The 13,712-nt window shown below is 43.2% G+C and overlaps 1 protein-coding gene across 1 annotated transcript in view; it reads left to right on the top strand.

Moving 5' to 3' along the window:
* Window positions 1–13,712, top strand: part of PLA2G4A (phospholipase A2 group IVA) — a 60,690-nt gene that overhangs the window by 28,153 nt on the left and 18,825 nt on the right. Inside the window, exons 6-9 of the mRNA XM_066192189.1 lie at window positions 1,686–1,799; window positions 4,319–4,356; window positions 6,071–6,209; window positions 11,307–11,443. Of these exons, the coding sequence (XP_066048286.1) occupies window positions 1,686–1,799; window positions 4,319–4,356; window positions 6,071–6,209; window positions 11,307–11,443 (428 nt within the window). The remainder of the gene's footprint in view (window positions 1–1,685; window positions 1,800–4,318; window positions 4,357–6,070; window positions 6,210–11,306; window positions 11,444–13,712) is intronic.

Here is a 13,712-nt window from a genome sequence, read left to right as displayed (position 1 = left end):
AGAACTATCCCATGCATCCTGCACTAGTGTCAAAAGAAGGGAAGTCACAATGATTTCCTGGGCATCAGTTCCTGCCTGTTCCTCTGGTGCCACTGCTGGGCCTTCTGGAGCAGAGCCTGGGCCCTGCTCTGAGCTCCCTTACACTTAGGCAGCTTCCCTAGGAATGCCTGAATTTGCTGAGGACAAAATTTGGTTCAAGGGTTTTGAAAAGGAAAAAATTACTGCAGTCGCAAACACAGAAAGATGGGTTATAAGTAGAAATGTGTCTTCACAATAACTAAAGGCTGTTTCTGGTTCTGAGAGAGTGCAATAAAATTCCCTGAAAATTGCCTGCAAAGAGTAGATGATAACATTTAATAATGGTTAATTGTGGACTTGGTAGTGTAGGCAAGAGCCTTTGGATTCTGCAATGGAGTGCAGTGTCAGAAGTATGTAGTCACCTCCTCACCCAAACCCTCTGTGAATTCCGAAGCTCAGACTCCACAATCCTTGTGACTCCTTGAGTTGTTTTAATCTGCATCTTTAACTCTATTCCAAGTGTAGTTTTCCCTCTGAAGCGTAAGCAGCTCTTCAAAATCCCACTAAGAAGTTTTTGCGTTTGGTTTTAAGAGACGGCGCTCAGAGATTGCAGGAATGGGCATAAAGTCCTGCAAGGAAACAGAGCAATGTAAATACCATTAAAATAATGAGCTCTGTCCTAAAATAAAGAGAATTCATAATTTCAAAAGGTTGCTTGTGGCACAGGATTAAGAAGATTCTTTATAGCTGAGAAGAGGCTGATCCCAGATGTAGCAACTAATTATTCCAGTGATTGTATCTTGATTCCTTTTGTTTTCTGCAAAAGATACAGTCCAAGCCATGAACATGTGATATTTTAGAAGATATAATGCCACAAAATGGAAAAAAACCCCCGTAAGTCAAATGAATTTGGAGATCTCATTTAATAAAAACCGTGTAAATGATAATTTGAAATTCTTTCTGAATATCTTACTTGAGGACTTGGAAAGCAGCCATTGGGGAAAAAAGTCTGCTAAACGTAGATCCACATGGATTAGAGCAAAAGCGTGGAATGGTGTTGTGCCATATCCACATCCATCTTTGGATATTATCACATTTTGGAAAGGTCTCTGCTCTGACATGGAGGGTATGAGAAGAGACTTGAAGGTCTGGCTGGATACAGAGAGCAGCTTTGTGTAAATTGGAATGTTGCACACTTTGCCAAATCACTGCTGTAACAATCTTGATCTGTGGAGTCAAGGCTGGGGTACGTGGATTCCATCTTCTCTGAAAAGTTGCTGGATTTTTTTTGGCCTATCACAGTTAGAGGTATAGAATTTTCTCCATAGGGAAGTTTTACTGACTGGAAATTTGAAGGTACTGTGCCTTATATGTAGAATTTGAAGGTATTAGAAAGATGGTGAGATTTGCTGCCAGAGAGGTGCTGGGATGGAAATCCCACCTTGAATAATCCTGGTGTATTCTTGCAGTTCAGTTCCTTGAAGTGCCACCTCCACTGTCCATGTGCTTATCCTGGTTTAAAAGAAATGTCAGTTTGCACTGGGCATTGTCTGGGTTGGGTCAGGCCTATTTTTTTTCCTTTTTTTTTTTTTAATTCAGGGATAGGCTTGATGGAATTAAAGAGGAATTTCTTGCAGTAGAATTGAATATCCAGATATCTCTTCCAGGTTACTCTCATGGATGCCAACTACGTTATGGACGAGACTCTTGGCACATCCACATTTCCCATCTCTTCTCTGAAACTGGGAGAGAAGAAGGAGGTCCAGTTAACTTTCAATGATGTAAGTTGGGCATTCTAGACTCTGCCCTGGTCAGAAGTTTTCTGAGCATTCACTCTTGCCCATGGGTAAATACAGAGCCTAAAGACACTTTTAAGCCTTAATTATTTATCTTCTTACATCCCTTCTGAGAGGAGAATTAAGCAAAACAGTACCACTGAATGCCTTGGTGTCCCTGCTGGAAGAATTCTCTCTAAGAGTCTAGTTTGGAACTTTCTCTCCCTAAATCAGTTTCTTCTGCACTTGATGTAGTTTAGTTTCAGGGCCTGAGTTAGTGTGAGGTTACTCAGAATTTACTGGTCAGTGCATTGCACCTCCTGCTGCTGCCTGTGGCTTCCAGAAAGCTGAAGGAATTCTTTTATTATTACATGTTTGACTTTCTGTAAGTGGCTTGTTGTAACACAGCCCTGGTTAACATGCAATGATGCAGTAATTGGATTATTCCCTTTAAACAGGTCTGCAAATCAGATGGAGTCACTTGAACAGGGCTTGTCTTCCTGCACTGTAACTCCTGAAAACTTTTTAAATCTGGGTGGAATTGAACTTGTTCTGCACATACTAAAATCTGTAAATACCATCTGCATTTCTGGTTTGGACTGTAGTTTATTGTATAATCAGAGATCGATTTGTCACCACTCTGCTATTTTCCATGTGATACAACTTTAAAAGCGTCATTACAGCAAGTAACTGGTTAAAGGCCTATTTATTGGAAACCAGAGAGTTTCAGATATGAGATTTAGCATTTAATTTGGCATAGCCTTAGGGCAGTTGGAATTTTGATACCCTCCATTATTTTTCCTTTTTAAAATAACAGCATTTTTTGGAGTTTCTGCATATTTATTTCACTAAGTGTTTCAGTAACTCTTGGCCTTCCAGAGCATGGGTTGAGAGCAGGTCCTGGTTCTGCCAGGCATGAGGTGGGGCAGCAAGAAAGAACTGATGAATACAGTTTTCAAACACAGTTCACAAAGCTCATTCCATTAATGCAGGGCCTTGCCTTGCTTGAACTTCTCATCAGTGTTTAGCAAAGCTTGGTAGAGAGTCATAGTGGAAAAAAAACCAATGCAAAAAAGGCAAATAAACTCTGAAATTTATAAGCAAATAGTTAAGGGGAGATGAAGTCAGGTTGAGCCCAATGTAGACATAGTATGTATTCCTGAAATGTCTGTGGCAGTATGTATAAGGTATAGAAATGCCATGATGTCTCCCTGTTGGAATGCTTCCCTCCAAGGGTTTATTTAATGTGCATACATTTTTCTAAGCATTGGATCACTGCATGGTTTCAGGATCTCTTTCTAAATTAGTAATACCAGGTGGGGAATAATGTAATTGCTTCCCTGCCTTTGAAATGCTTCCTCAGTGACTCTTCACTGTTTGTTCATGTCCTCCCTTTGTTGTTTCTCTGTCTGTTCTTCCCCCTGGCCCCAGCCTTGCTCATGCCCTGCCTCATTTACAATTCCTGTTCCAGGAATTGGGTCTGCATGTGGGAGGCAGAGGCAGCTTTGCATCCCAGATCCTTCACTGCTGTCTGAGGGTCAAGCAGATGTTCACTCTGGGGTGTTCTGGCTCCATCCTTGGTGCTCACATGCCCCAAGTGAAGAGCAGAATCTGGCTTTATGTAGAGGACAATCTGAGTCTGTCAGTCCTCCAGGGCTGCACCAACAAGGCCATTGCACAGAGAGAGGGTGAAAATACCTCTCCATTCTGTCTCAGTTCCACAGCCAGTACTCCTGGATTGTGCCTGACAGGGAATTGGTGCTTTAATCATAATTTTTTTAAATTTCTTGCCTGCAGGCAACCCTTTCAGTGCTCTGTGAAAGGCAGAGGAGGCCAACCCATAGCTCTTGGCCAGGGAGTTCAGTGTGGTTGGCAAGTGAAGCCATTGTGCAGTGACATTTATTGCATTTTCCAGCAAGCTGTAAGCAATCACCCTTCCTGATTGCCTGTTAAGGCATGTTGAGCTGTGCAGAGACACTTGGTGGCTCCTGCGGAACACAGAGCAGTGATTCCCTCGCACAGGTGGCACTTAGATGTGATCCCCTGGTTCTCCTGCCAGCCATGGGTGGGTGAAGAGAATCAGATCCCCTCAGGACAGAGATGAGTTGCACTGTCAGAAAGGGATTAGCAGTGCGAGAAAGGCAAGACAACAGGATCTGAGGAATGAAAGTCAGCACTTACCAACATTTTCCACTGTATTCAGTGCTAGTAGTGTATTTTGGAATCACACTGTGTGCTTTAAAAAAGCATCCATAGAAAATAATCTCATTCATAGGTGCCAAAAATATCGCCCTTTTTTAAAAAAAAAGTGAAGAAGAAAGAAAGAAAGAAAGAAAGAAAGAAAGAAAGAAAGAAAGAAAGAAAGAAAGAAAGAAAGAAAGAAAAAGAAAGAAAGAAAGAAAGAAAGAAAGAAAGAAAGAAAGAAAGAAAGAAAGAAAAGTTTTGACAGTAGTTGATGTTCCAGGTGTGTTTGTGGGTTTTCCCTCTCTAAGTGCTGTAATCGTATTTAAATATTTCTTGTTTAGGTCACAGAAATGACTTTGGAATTGTCTCTGGAAGTATGGTGAGTGTCTCATATTTAAAAAAAAAAAAAGGTGAAAATATATTAGGAGCAAAGGATTTTTTTTTAATTTTAAACTGTTCATTAAAATTTTCATGGAATCACAGAATATCCTGAATTGGAAGGGGCCAACAAGGATCATCAAAGTCAAACTCCTAGCCCTCCACAGGACACCCCAAGAGTCCCACCCTGTTGGGATTTTCTTAAAAACACGTGAGGTAGAGTGCAAAAATTCCTTGTTGTAGCATAGAAATACCAGGTACTGTAAAAGTGAAGAAATTCTACAATTTTGGTTTATTTTCATGTTGTAATTCTGTTATTGACCAAACACCCTTACTGGGACTAAGAGGTATGACCCCTCCAAATGTTTGCAGGAGCAAGGCCATCCCATGTAGGTCTCTCAGCCTGGTTAATGTGAAGGCCTTTCCTTCTCAAGGGCTTTGCTTCTAAAAACCCACAGACCTCACTCAGGGGCAACTTCTTCCTCACTGTTTTACCTTCTCTGGGAACTTGGCCCCTCACGTGAACTTTCAGCTGCCCCTATAATGTATTTAAATGTAAATACCACACAGCGAAGATTTAGGGCCAGGAGTCATCCATGTAAAAGCTAAGTAGATGCCTACCTTTATTTGTCCCTTTTTTCCCCTCTCTCTAGCTGTCTTTCTCTCTCATTCTTCACCCATCCTGGCAATAGACCAAAAATCACATTGAGGCATAATCAGAACAATACGTTTCACGTGTAAAAATGATTTTCTGAGAGCAAGGCATTTAAGGAGTCATTTTTTTTGTCTGTAACTATAAATAGGAGCAATGTGAAAGTCTAATTATTTCCTGATTACTCCGGAGACTGACAAACATCCCCCAGGGATAATTTCTGCTCCTCATGTTGTACTAGGAAAATGAATTTGTGGGTGGTCCTTGAGACCACCCTGAACCAGCCAGGCTTTGTACATTACAAGCATTTCATATCTCTGACATTAAATATTTAAACAGAAGATGCTTAGCTGTGTCTTCTTCTTAGGCTTTGAAATGTAAAGGATCTTATCAAGTTCTGCTGCTATTCCCTGATATCTGTGCAGATTGTGGATATCTTCATGGAACATTGCTTCTGGGGAGTCTTTTCCCCTCTTTTCTTAATCTTGTTATTTTATTACATAATATATTGTTTTAAAAATCTGAGGAATTATTATCTGAGTCTAAATGGATCCATTTCACCATTGTGTGCTTTTCACCCTGGATGCCAGGGTGGATTTGTCCACTCCTCCTCTCTGCTATCCATGGGAAGTAGCAGCTGAAGTTGTACCTTTATTTAGGTGCAGCACTGATATCCTTACACAGCCTTGTGTGCACATTTTTTATCCCACAGTGTGGGGAAAAATACAGAGAAAAGGGCTTAGTTTTTCCTGTGGTGTGCCAGTATCATCTGTGCTGTAGATTTATAATTGTATGTGAGCGGAAAACTTGCTTGCTGTATTTAATTATTTGATTTTGATGACTTTTATATAAAATGCATGTCTTAAAGACATGTTGTATTTTGTTGTACATGTTGTACATCGCCCTAGAGCTGATGGGTGGTGTCACATGAAAAATACAATTTCATTTCATCTTATGTGAGCGGGTGAGGATTTTCTGGGTGGGTGGGATTTTTCCCAGGGTGGTGTTTGTGTTCCTGTTGGGAACTGAGGCTCCTGTGACAGCCTGTCCCCTTTTCAAACAGCTCCTCCACCGACCTGCGGTTCAGCATGGCCCTGTGCGATGAGGAGAAGAGGTTCCGGCAGCAGCGCAGAGACAACATCATGCACAGCATCAAATCATTTCTAGGAGAGAACAGCCAGAACCTGACCACTTCCCGTGATGTAAGTCTGGAGAGTTCCCATCAGGATTAGCATCACCTTTGGAATCCTTCATTTGCCCGTGAGAGGAAAGAATGAGGCGTGCAAGGTGGAAGGGTTTGATGTAGAAAGATTATAGAATATAAAAACTCTTTTCCTCTATGAATTTACAATATTTAGCCCAGAGAGTAATTTTTCTTGGCTCTAAATTTATAAATTAAAGTTTATGACCGGGGGAAGCTATAAAAGGAGAGATTTAGATTAGATATTAGGAAGAAATTCTTCCCTGTGAGGGTGGGGAGGCCCTGGCACAGGTTGCCCAGAGAAGCTGTGGCCGCCCCACCCCTGGAAGTGTCCAAGGCCAGGTTGGATGAGGCTTAGAGCAACCTGGGATAGTGGAAGGTATCCCTGGGGTGGCAATGGATGAGCTTTAATGTCCCTTCCAACCAAATCATTGTGGGCTTCTGTGGTTCATTGGCCCCTTTAACAAAATGCTCCAGTTTTTTTCGCGTTTTAATCTCAGGTTTTGTTAAGGTGTTGGCTCTGAGGGGAGATTGCCATCTGAAAAGTGCCTCAGGGTGTGTGAAATACTTGCTGAATCCTGCAGTGGCTCTGGGCACGCACCCAGCACTGAATGTGCCCCTGCATGCCCAGTACCCATCCCATGCTCTGTGACCTTCATCTCTGAAAGACTAGGCAGGAAATGAGCTGGTTTAAATTTAGAGTCAGCTCGGAAATTAGTTTATTTCTTTCCTTCCTTCTTTTCCTTGAGCCAGTTTTACTGGATTAGGGTTACAAAGTTTTATTTCTTTGAAACATGAGGAACTGCAGCTTTCCTTGACTTGCTGGTGCTTTGAACCAAGCCAAGAGGAAGGGCAGCCAGCAGATCTCAGTGGGCTGGTGGTGGCTTGGGTGATACCGCAGAATCAGGGAATGGTTTGGAAGAGACTGTAAGGATCATCCAGTGCCACCCTCTGCCATGGGCTGGGACACCTTCTGCTAGCCCAGGTTGCTCCAAGCTCCGTCTAGCCTGGCCTTGGACACTTCCAGGGATCCAGGGGCAGCCACAGCTTCCCTGGGCACCCTGTGCCAGGGCCACAAACCACAGTGAGGAAGGGGCCCAGATCTTACTGAGCTCTATAGTGATTTCATAGAACACTGCATTATTTAGAGTTAATTCAGAATCCACTTGGTACAGATCTACTTATTTTGTTGTAACTTTTCCATTCTCTTCCTTCCTTGCCCATTCCCTCTTCCCTGCTGCTTCCAAAATTGTGACAGGAAATCTTTGTGCCTCTGGGGGTGTCAAGCAATGAACAGAGCCCATGAATTAATCTGGGTTGATTCCTTCATTGGCATTGAATTCCTTTTGTGCATTTGTAATGTAAGAAGGATATGACAGTCTTTTGCAACCCGCACTGAGGAATATCTTTTAGGTTTCCATGAAGTTTTGAGCAGGTGGTAAATGTTTTATTGTTGTGTACTTTTGAACTCTGTATTGCTTCGTGAATGTTCTTCTGTGTACTTTCTGAGGAACATGAAAGAATTTAACAAATATTGTATATATATCGATTGGACCGAGATAAATTTTGTGTTTTGCGAAGGAACATTTTCAAGGTTTCTTAATTTTCGGTTATTTTAATCTTAACACACGGAGATCTTATCGGAGTAGAAATTTGTCAGTGTGGCATTGGTGTGACCTAGAGCAGAGTAGGATCTTCCTCAGAAAGGATATGGATGTTCTGCCAAGCTCCAGTTGGGACTGGAGTGATACTCAGTACCTCAGGTCTCAGATCCGTGCAGGTGGTATGTGTGCATGAATTTTTACAAAGGATAGCTAAGATCTCTTCTTCTTTGTGTCATCGTCTTCCCCTGGTATCCCTCACTGACTCCAATACTGAAATTTTATCAGTTAAATTGCCTATTCCCAGTCAGTAACTGTAGGTATCCTCCCATTTTTCATTTGCCAAATGTGTATTTCTAAGCTGACTTGTCAGAATTTTTTATCTGTTTCTAGCAATGAAAAAAGAAACCCTTTTTGTTCAAATTAAACTGTAGTTTTATTGCTACAGATGGAAGATAGCAGGAGGATTTATGGAATGTTTGAAGTCTCAACATGAAGCTGCGAGACTTTGAGTAGTCTTAGCTGTCTGTGGGCCTTGTTTAATCTTGGACAAATCACATACTCAAAGTTCACCCAAGCTGCTTCATCTGTGAGTAGCTTGTGCTTTGCAGGAGACTAGGAGACTTTAATACCTGAATTCATTATACATGTCTGGATGGGGAAGTGAGTAGTTCCAAATTTCCTAACTTAATCCTGAGGCACATTCTGGAAACACAGAGGTAGAGATTTCTCGTACTTCTGTTCTTGCTCTGTTTATTTTTTTAATTTTTGCTGCTTCAGGCATTTTTCTAAAAATATCATAATCTTCTAAAGAAATCATACAGTTCTCTATGACTGGATTAGCAGAACAATTTTTAATAATCATTTGTGTGCCCTATGGCATTCTCTTTCCACCACAGGTATTTGGATTTTGTGCACTGTGTTTCCAGGGCATTTGGATGAAGACATCTGCACTACTCATTCCCAAAACAGGATTTAGTATGGTTTAGCTTTTCTTGCCTGATTACTGGAAGATATGATTAGGAACCTTTTAGTTTGAATGAACTCATGTGCTGGTGGCTCCGTACAAAGGATTTGGGGTCGAGTAGAAGAGTGTGCAGCCCTTGGTATCCTATTTTCTCTGTTCTTCACCAGGACATGGTTTCTTGGTTCTTGGCTCTGGATGCTCTGGCTGCAGCTCCTTCCCTCATTCCCTGCCTCTGCCCGATTTATCCCATAGGGCAGCTTGCAGGATGGGTGTATTTAATTTTGAAGTTTACTGTTTCATGCCCTTATACATGTCAGAAACTGAACTGGAGCTAAAAAGCTGTTTTAACAAACCTGCCTGCTTCCTCTGCAGAGCAGGAGAGGACTCTGAACATGCCTCACTTGATTTATGCTGCATTTATGCTCATCTTCTATTGAAATAAATGAGCAGAAATGTGCAGTAGGTGCTTTTCTTCAGTTTATTTTTTTGTCATCATTTTAAAGCTTTATTTTTTTACTGTGCAGTGCCCACGGGTGCTGGGGAGGCTCAGGGGTGACCTTGTGGCTCTGCACGACTCCCTGACAGGAGGGGACATCCAGGGGGGCTGGTTCTACTCCCAGGGAGCAGGACAGGAGGAGAGCAAATGGACTCAAGCTGTGCCAGGAAAGGGTCAGGTTGGATATTAGGGCAAATTTCTTCATGGAACGGGCTGTAAAGCATTGTCAGGGGCTGCCCAGGGCAGTGGTGGAATCCTCATCCCTGGAGATGTTAAAAAAAATATGTGGATGTGGCACCTGGGGACAAGGTTTAGTGGTCAGCACGGTGGTGGTGCTGGGCTGATGGTTGGACTTAATGATCTTGGAGTTCTTTTCCAACATGAACAATTTTGTGATTCCATAATCCACCTTCCCCTTGCTGTATCCACCTTTTCCAGTGCAGGAATCTGGCAAGCCCAGAGTGCCTGTGGATCCACGAAGCATTTGCAGTCAGGATGTTGGTGACTCTCCTGGACTTTCCCATAGCGGATTCCTCTGCCTCCTGAGGGACATTCCCATTTTCCCAGGTGGCTGTGGACTGATGAGTGGAGCAGTGGTGCTCTGGAAGTGTTCTCACATACCTTCTCCAGGCTTGCATCTGCAGGTGACATCTCCATCCTGTTGGGATGTGTCTGCTCAGGCTGAGTGGGCAGTGCTCCTGAGGAGCTTTCCAAGCCTCCCCATGTCATTAAAGGAGTGATTACTGACATGGCTCTTCCTTCAAAGCAGCTACTCCGTTATTGGGGTGTTGGCTTAACAAAACATACCCCAAATCCTTCCCTGGGCTGTGTCATTTTTGGGATAGATCCCTATCTCTGGAGCTGAGGTGGGGCCAGGGAATACCTGTGGTTTCTATTACTAAAGCTGAACACTTATGAAGGAGGTAACAAAATAATCTCACTGCATCAAGAATAAGCAGTTTTTTGGGGAGTGGAAGCCTCAAGAAACATCTCGAGTGCCTTGGTCATTGTTCACGGGCATTTCCTTTTGACAGTCAGTCCTCAGGGGAGTTTCATGGCTTGGACCATGGAGTTTGCAGAAAGAACAGGACTCTGTCATCACATGGATCCTTTTCTTGTCACTAATCCCATCTATTGGCACATGAAATTGCCTTTCAGGGAGATTTTTGTCAGATTAGCAGTTTGATCAGATAGGGGCTTTCTGCACAGCTGTGCAATTCTTTTTATGCTCAGTAACAACCAAGAGGTGATTCCTTTGTCACCACTGAACAGTGGAAAATCCTCCTGGGTTTTGGAAACTGGGAACCAGATGAGCCCTCTACTCAGGCTAAAACATATCATGGTGGGAGCAAATGAATTTTTATTTTGTCTTCTTTTCAGATACCTGGGGAAGCTGTGCAATTGAGGGCAACAGCCTGGATGTCAGGGCTGTGCAGTGAGAAGGAGAAAAGTGTGAAATAAAACCCCTGTGGACACAATTTTAACCTGGTGCCACAATAAACCTGTCTGGTTCTGCTCACTCCTCTCTTGGTGGCTGAGTAGTTGTCCAGATCCCCATGAATTCCCATTACCTCTCTGGTATTTTTTGCAAAATGGTGGTAAAATTAAGACTATGCTAACGTAGTAGTTCATTCATGCCATGTAGTAATACTGGATGTTTTTGTTATAAAACTTGTTTTTAAACTCCCAGTCAAAATATTATTTGTCTCTGTTCTGTTTCTCATCAGTAAATTTTACTGCCTTTGGCTCTGTCACAGTGATATGAATTGGATTAAAGCTGGCGTTTAGGTTGCTTTAAAAATCTCTGTGGTCTTGTAACTGAACAGTTCATTTAATAACTGAATTTAATATCTCCTCTCATTTGGATCGTGGATAAGAAGGACAGACATTCTAAAGAAATTCTGAGCATATCTTTGTTTAGAAATCTTGCTATGAGTGGTGACTTCTTCAAATGAATTCTGATTCTTCTTGGGGTGCTCCCAGGGTGTGTCCCTTGTCACTGATGTGGTGGTTGTGTTGCTCTCACCCCTGCAGGTGCCGGTGATCGCCGTGCTGGGCTCGGGAGGGGGTTTCAGGGCCATGGTGGGCTTTGCTGGAGTCATGAAAGCACTTTATGAGTCAGGAGTCCTGGACTGTGCCACCTACATTGCTGGGCTCTCGGGATCCACCTGGTAAGGCCTTCCTCTTGGTCATCCTCAGCTTCCCTGCAGCGAGTTCGGAAGGAGTTGTCATGGGAGCTGACTTATTTCTATGGTTATAATTCACAGCACATTCAACGCGTCCAGGTCTGCTGGGGAAGGTGTTCTGGATGCCCTGAAGGGCAAGGACGGCTCAGGCTCCAGGTGCTCTTCCAGGAGCTTTGAGTGCAGGAATGGATGGAAAGAGGTGCCAACATATGCACCCGTATTTCTGTATCAACACCTAATGTGTGTTGTTTTATTTTCCTGATGAAATGTGAAAAACAAAAAAAAAATCCCTTGTGATTTGAAGCTGATGACTCAATCAGCCCAAAATGTGTTGTATGCTTTGGGAGAGCTTTTAGAACTCCTCAAAGTCACTGGAAGATCTTTTGCTTCATTTTACACCCAGTGTAAAATCCTGGTGGATTTACTGGGAACATCTGGGGCCTGGCTGCCACCCTGCAGGGCATCCCACTGTGGATTACCCACTGCCTCAGTCCCACTGGCACTGTTTAACTTAGACAGTACATCGGATTTTAAAATAGTTCCTTTAGCCTTGAGGAGCAGACACAGGTATTGATGGGGGAGATCTTACTGTTGTCTTCAGTTCCTGATAAGTAGCTGTGAAGAAAAGAGATTATTTTTGGAGATGCCCAGAGAAAGGACAAGGAGTAATTGGATTAACTCTTAGAGAAACTATGTTGCAGTGAGAGTGGCCAAGCACTGGAATGTGTTGAGACATCCTCACCTGAGTAGTCTAGGGAAGGTGTCATCCTCTCAGTCTGACTCAGGCAGTGCTCATGTGAAAACTGAACTTGACTGAGCACAGCCCTGAGCAGCCTCATTGGACTTAGGCTGGGTCTGCATTGAGCAGGAGGCTGGAGCAGAGACCTCGAGGGTCCTTTCACACTCAGGGAGGAGGTTATACAAATGTCTCAATTCTTTGAGAGAAAGAGACTTGTAATATAAACGAGTGGGGAATCTGCCTGGGATGAGTTGTCACTTGGTTTAGCTCTAAGGAAGCACATGAATTTTAATTCCACACTCTAACCCCAAAGTTGACTCTTGAAGGAGATAATGATCAGTTCTGTTCCTTGTATGGTTTTTTTTTTTGTCAATTATTTTGCATTGTGTGAAACTTGCTTCCCCCCTTCCAGACTAGGGGGAAGCTTTCAGAATGCCAGGACGTTTTGAAATGCCAGAAGTGTCTGTGAACTAGAGTAAATTGCTCCTTTAGATTGGACTGTAAAAGGTTGGAACTGCGTGTTTCCTGTCACTGGTGGTGGGGGCAGATTCATCACTGTCCATTGAGAGAGATGGATGGACTTCTGTCACAGCTGTGAAAAGCTGAAGGTGGATGACGAGCAGTGGAATAGTGCAATGTGGTGTTAAAACATTCCCTGTGTTTCTAGGGAAAGGTTTGCAATCCCTGCTCAGGACAGACGTCACTCTGCTGGCTATGAGGTCTATTTTGGGGAAAACCCAGGGATGAATACATAGTTGATCTAATGTAAACCTATAAAATCTGAGTTAAAATAGCAAGATTATCTGAACTGCTCCAGTCAGAAACAGATTGGAGACAGTTATGTTTGAACAAATTTACTTTTGCTCTCTGATGTCACCCTTCAGTCTTTCCTTGCTTAATGAATAAATAAATTGACACTTTGGCACTCCCTTTCTTTTCTTCCTTTTCCATGCAGTCTATCACTTGGGAATAATTCTCTTTTCTTTTTTTCCTAAAGGGTGGAGAATTCCTTTCCTGGCGGGAGAGGCAGGTTTTTGCTTGTCCCCTAAGCTGCATGCCTAACCTTGGACCAATGCTTTTCTGCCATCTTGCTTCAACCTTGTGCTGACTTCTCCAGCTGCATTCCTCTTTCCCTGCACCCAGGAGCTGATGTGGTGCCCGTGGATGGAGTCCTGGCAGCCCACGTGGGACAGGGTTGGTTGTGCTGTCCCAGAAAAGGCTGGGCATGACCTCAGGGCCAGGCTGACCCCATGTGTGTCTCAGAGCTGTGCCTGGAGTAAGGGATGTGTACCTGAGCCAGGTCACTGGGTAAATAATAGTAAATGGGCCTCTCATAGATTAGAAGGGCCTGTCTTGGGTCTTGGTGTGGCCTGACCCAATCAGGTGGAAGCCAGGGCTGCCTGCACGTGTGTCTGAGCTTTGTTTGCAGTAAAACTAGTTTCTCAGTAACAAACTCATGGTTTGCTTCTTCCACATCCTCACAGTCAACTAACTCTCTGCACAGGTTGTAGTTAC

This window comes from Chamaea fasciata, unplaced genomic scaffold (genome assembly GCF_029207755.1).
Source record: "Chamaea fasciata isolate MVZ Bird 193981 ecotype frontalis unplaced genomic scaffold, bChaFas1.0.hap1 SCAF_10, whole genome shotgun sequence".
NCBI classification, from domain to species: Eukaryota; Metazoa; Chordata; class Aves; order Passeriformes; family Sylviidae; genus Chamaea; species Chamaea fasciata.
The sequence above is the reverse complement of the archived record's forward strand: the minus strand, read 5'-3'. Positions and strand labels throughout refer to the sequence as shown.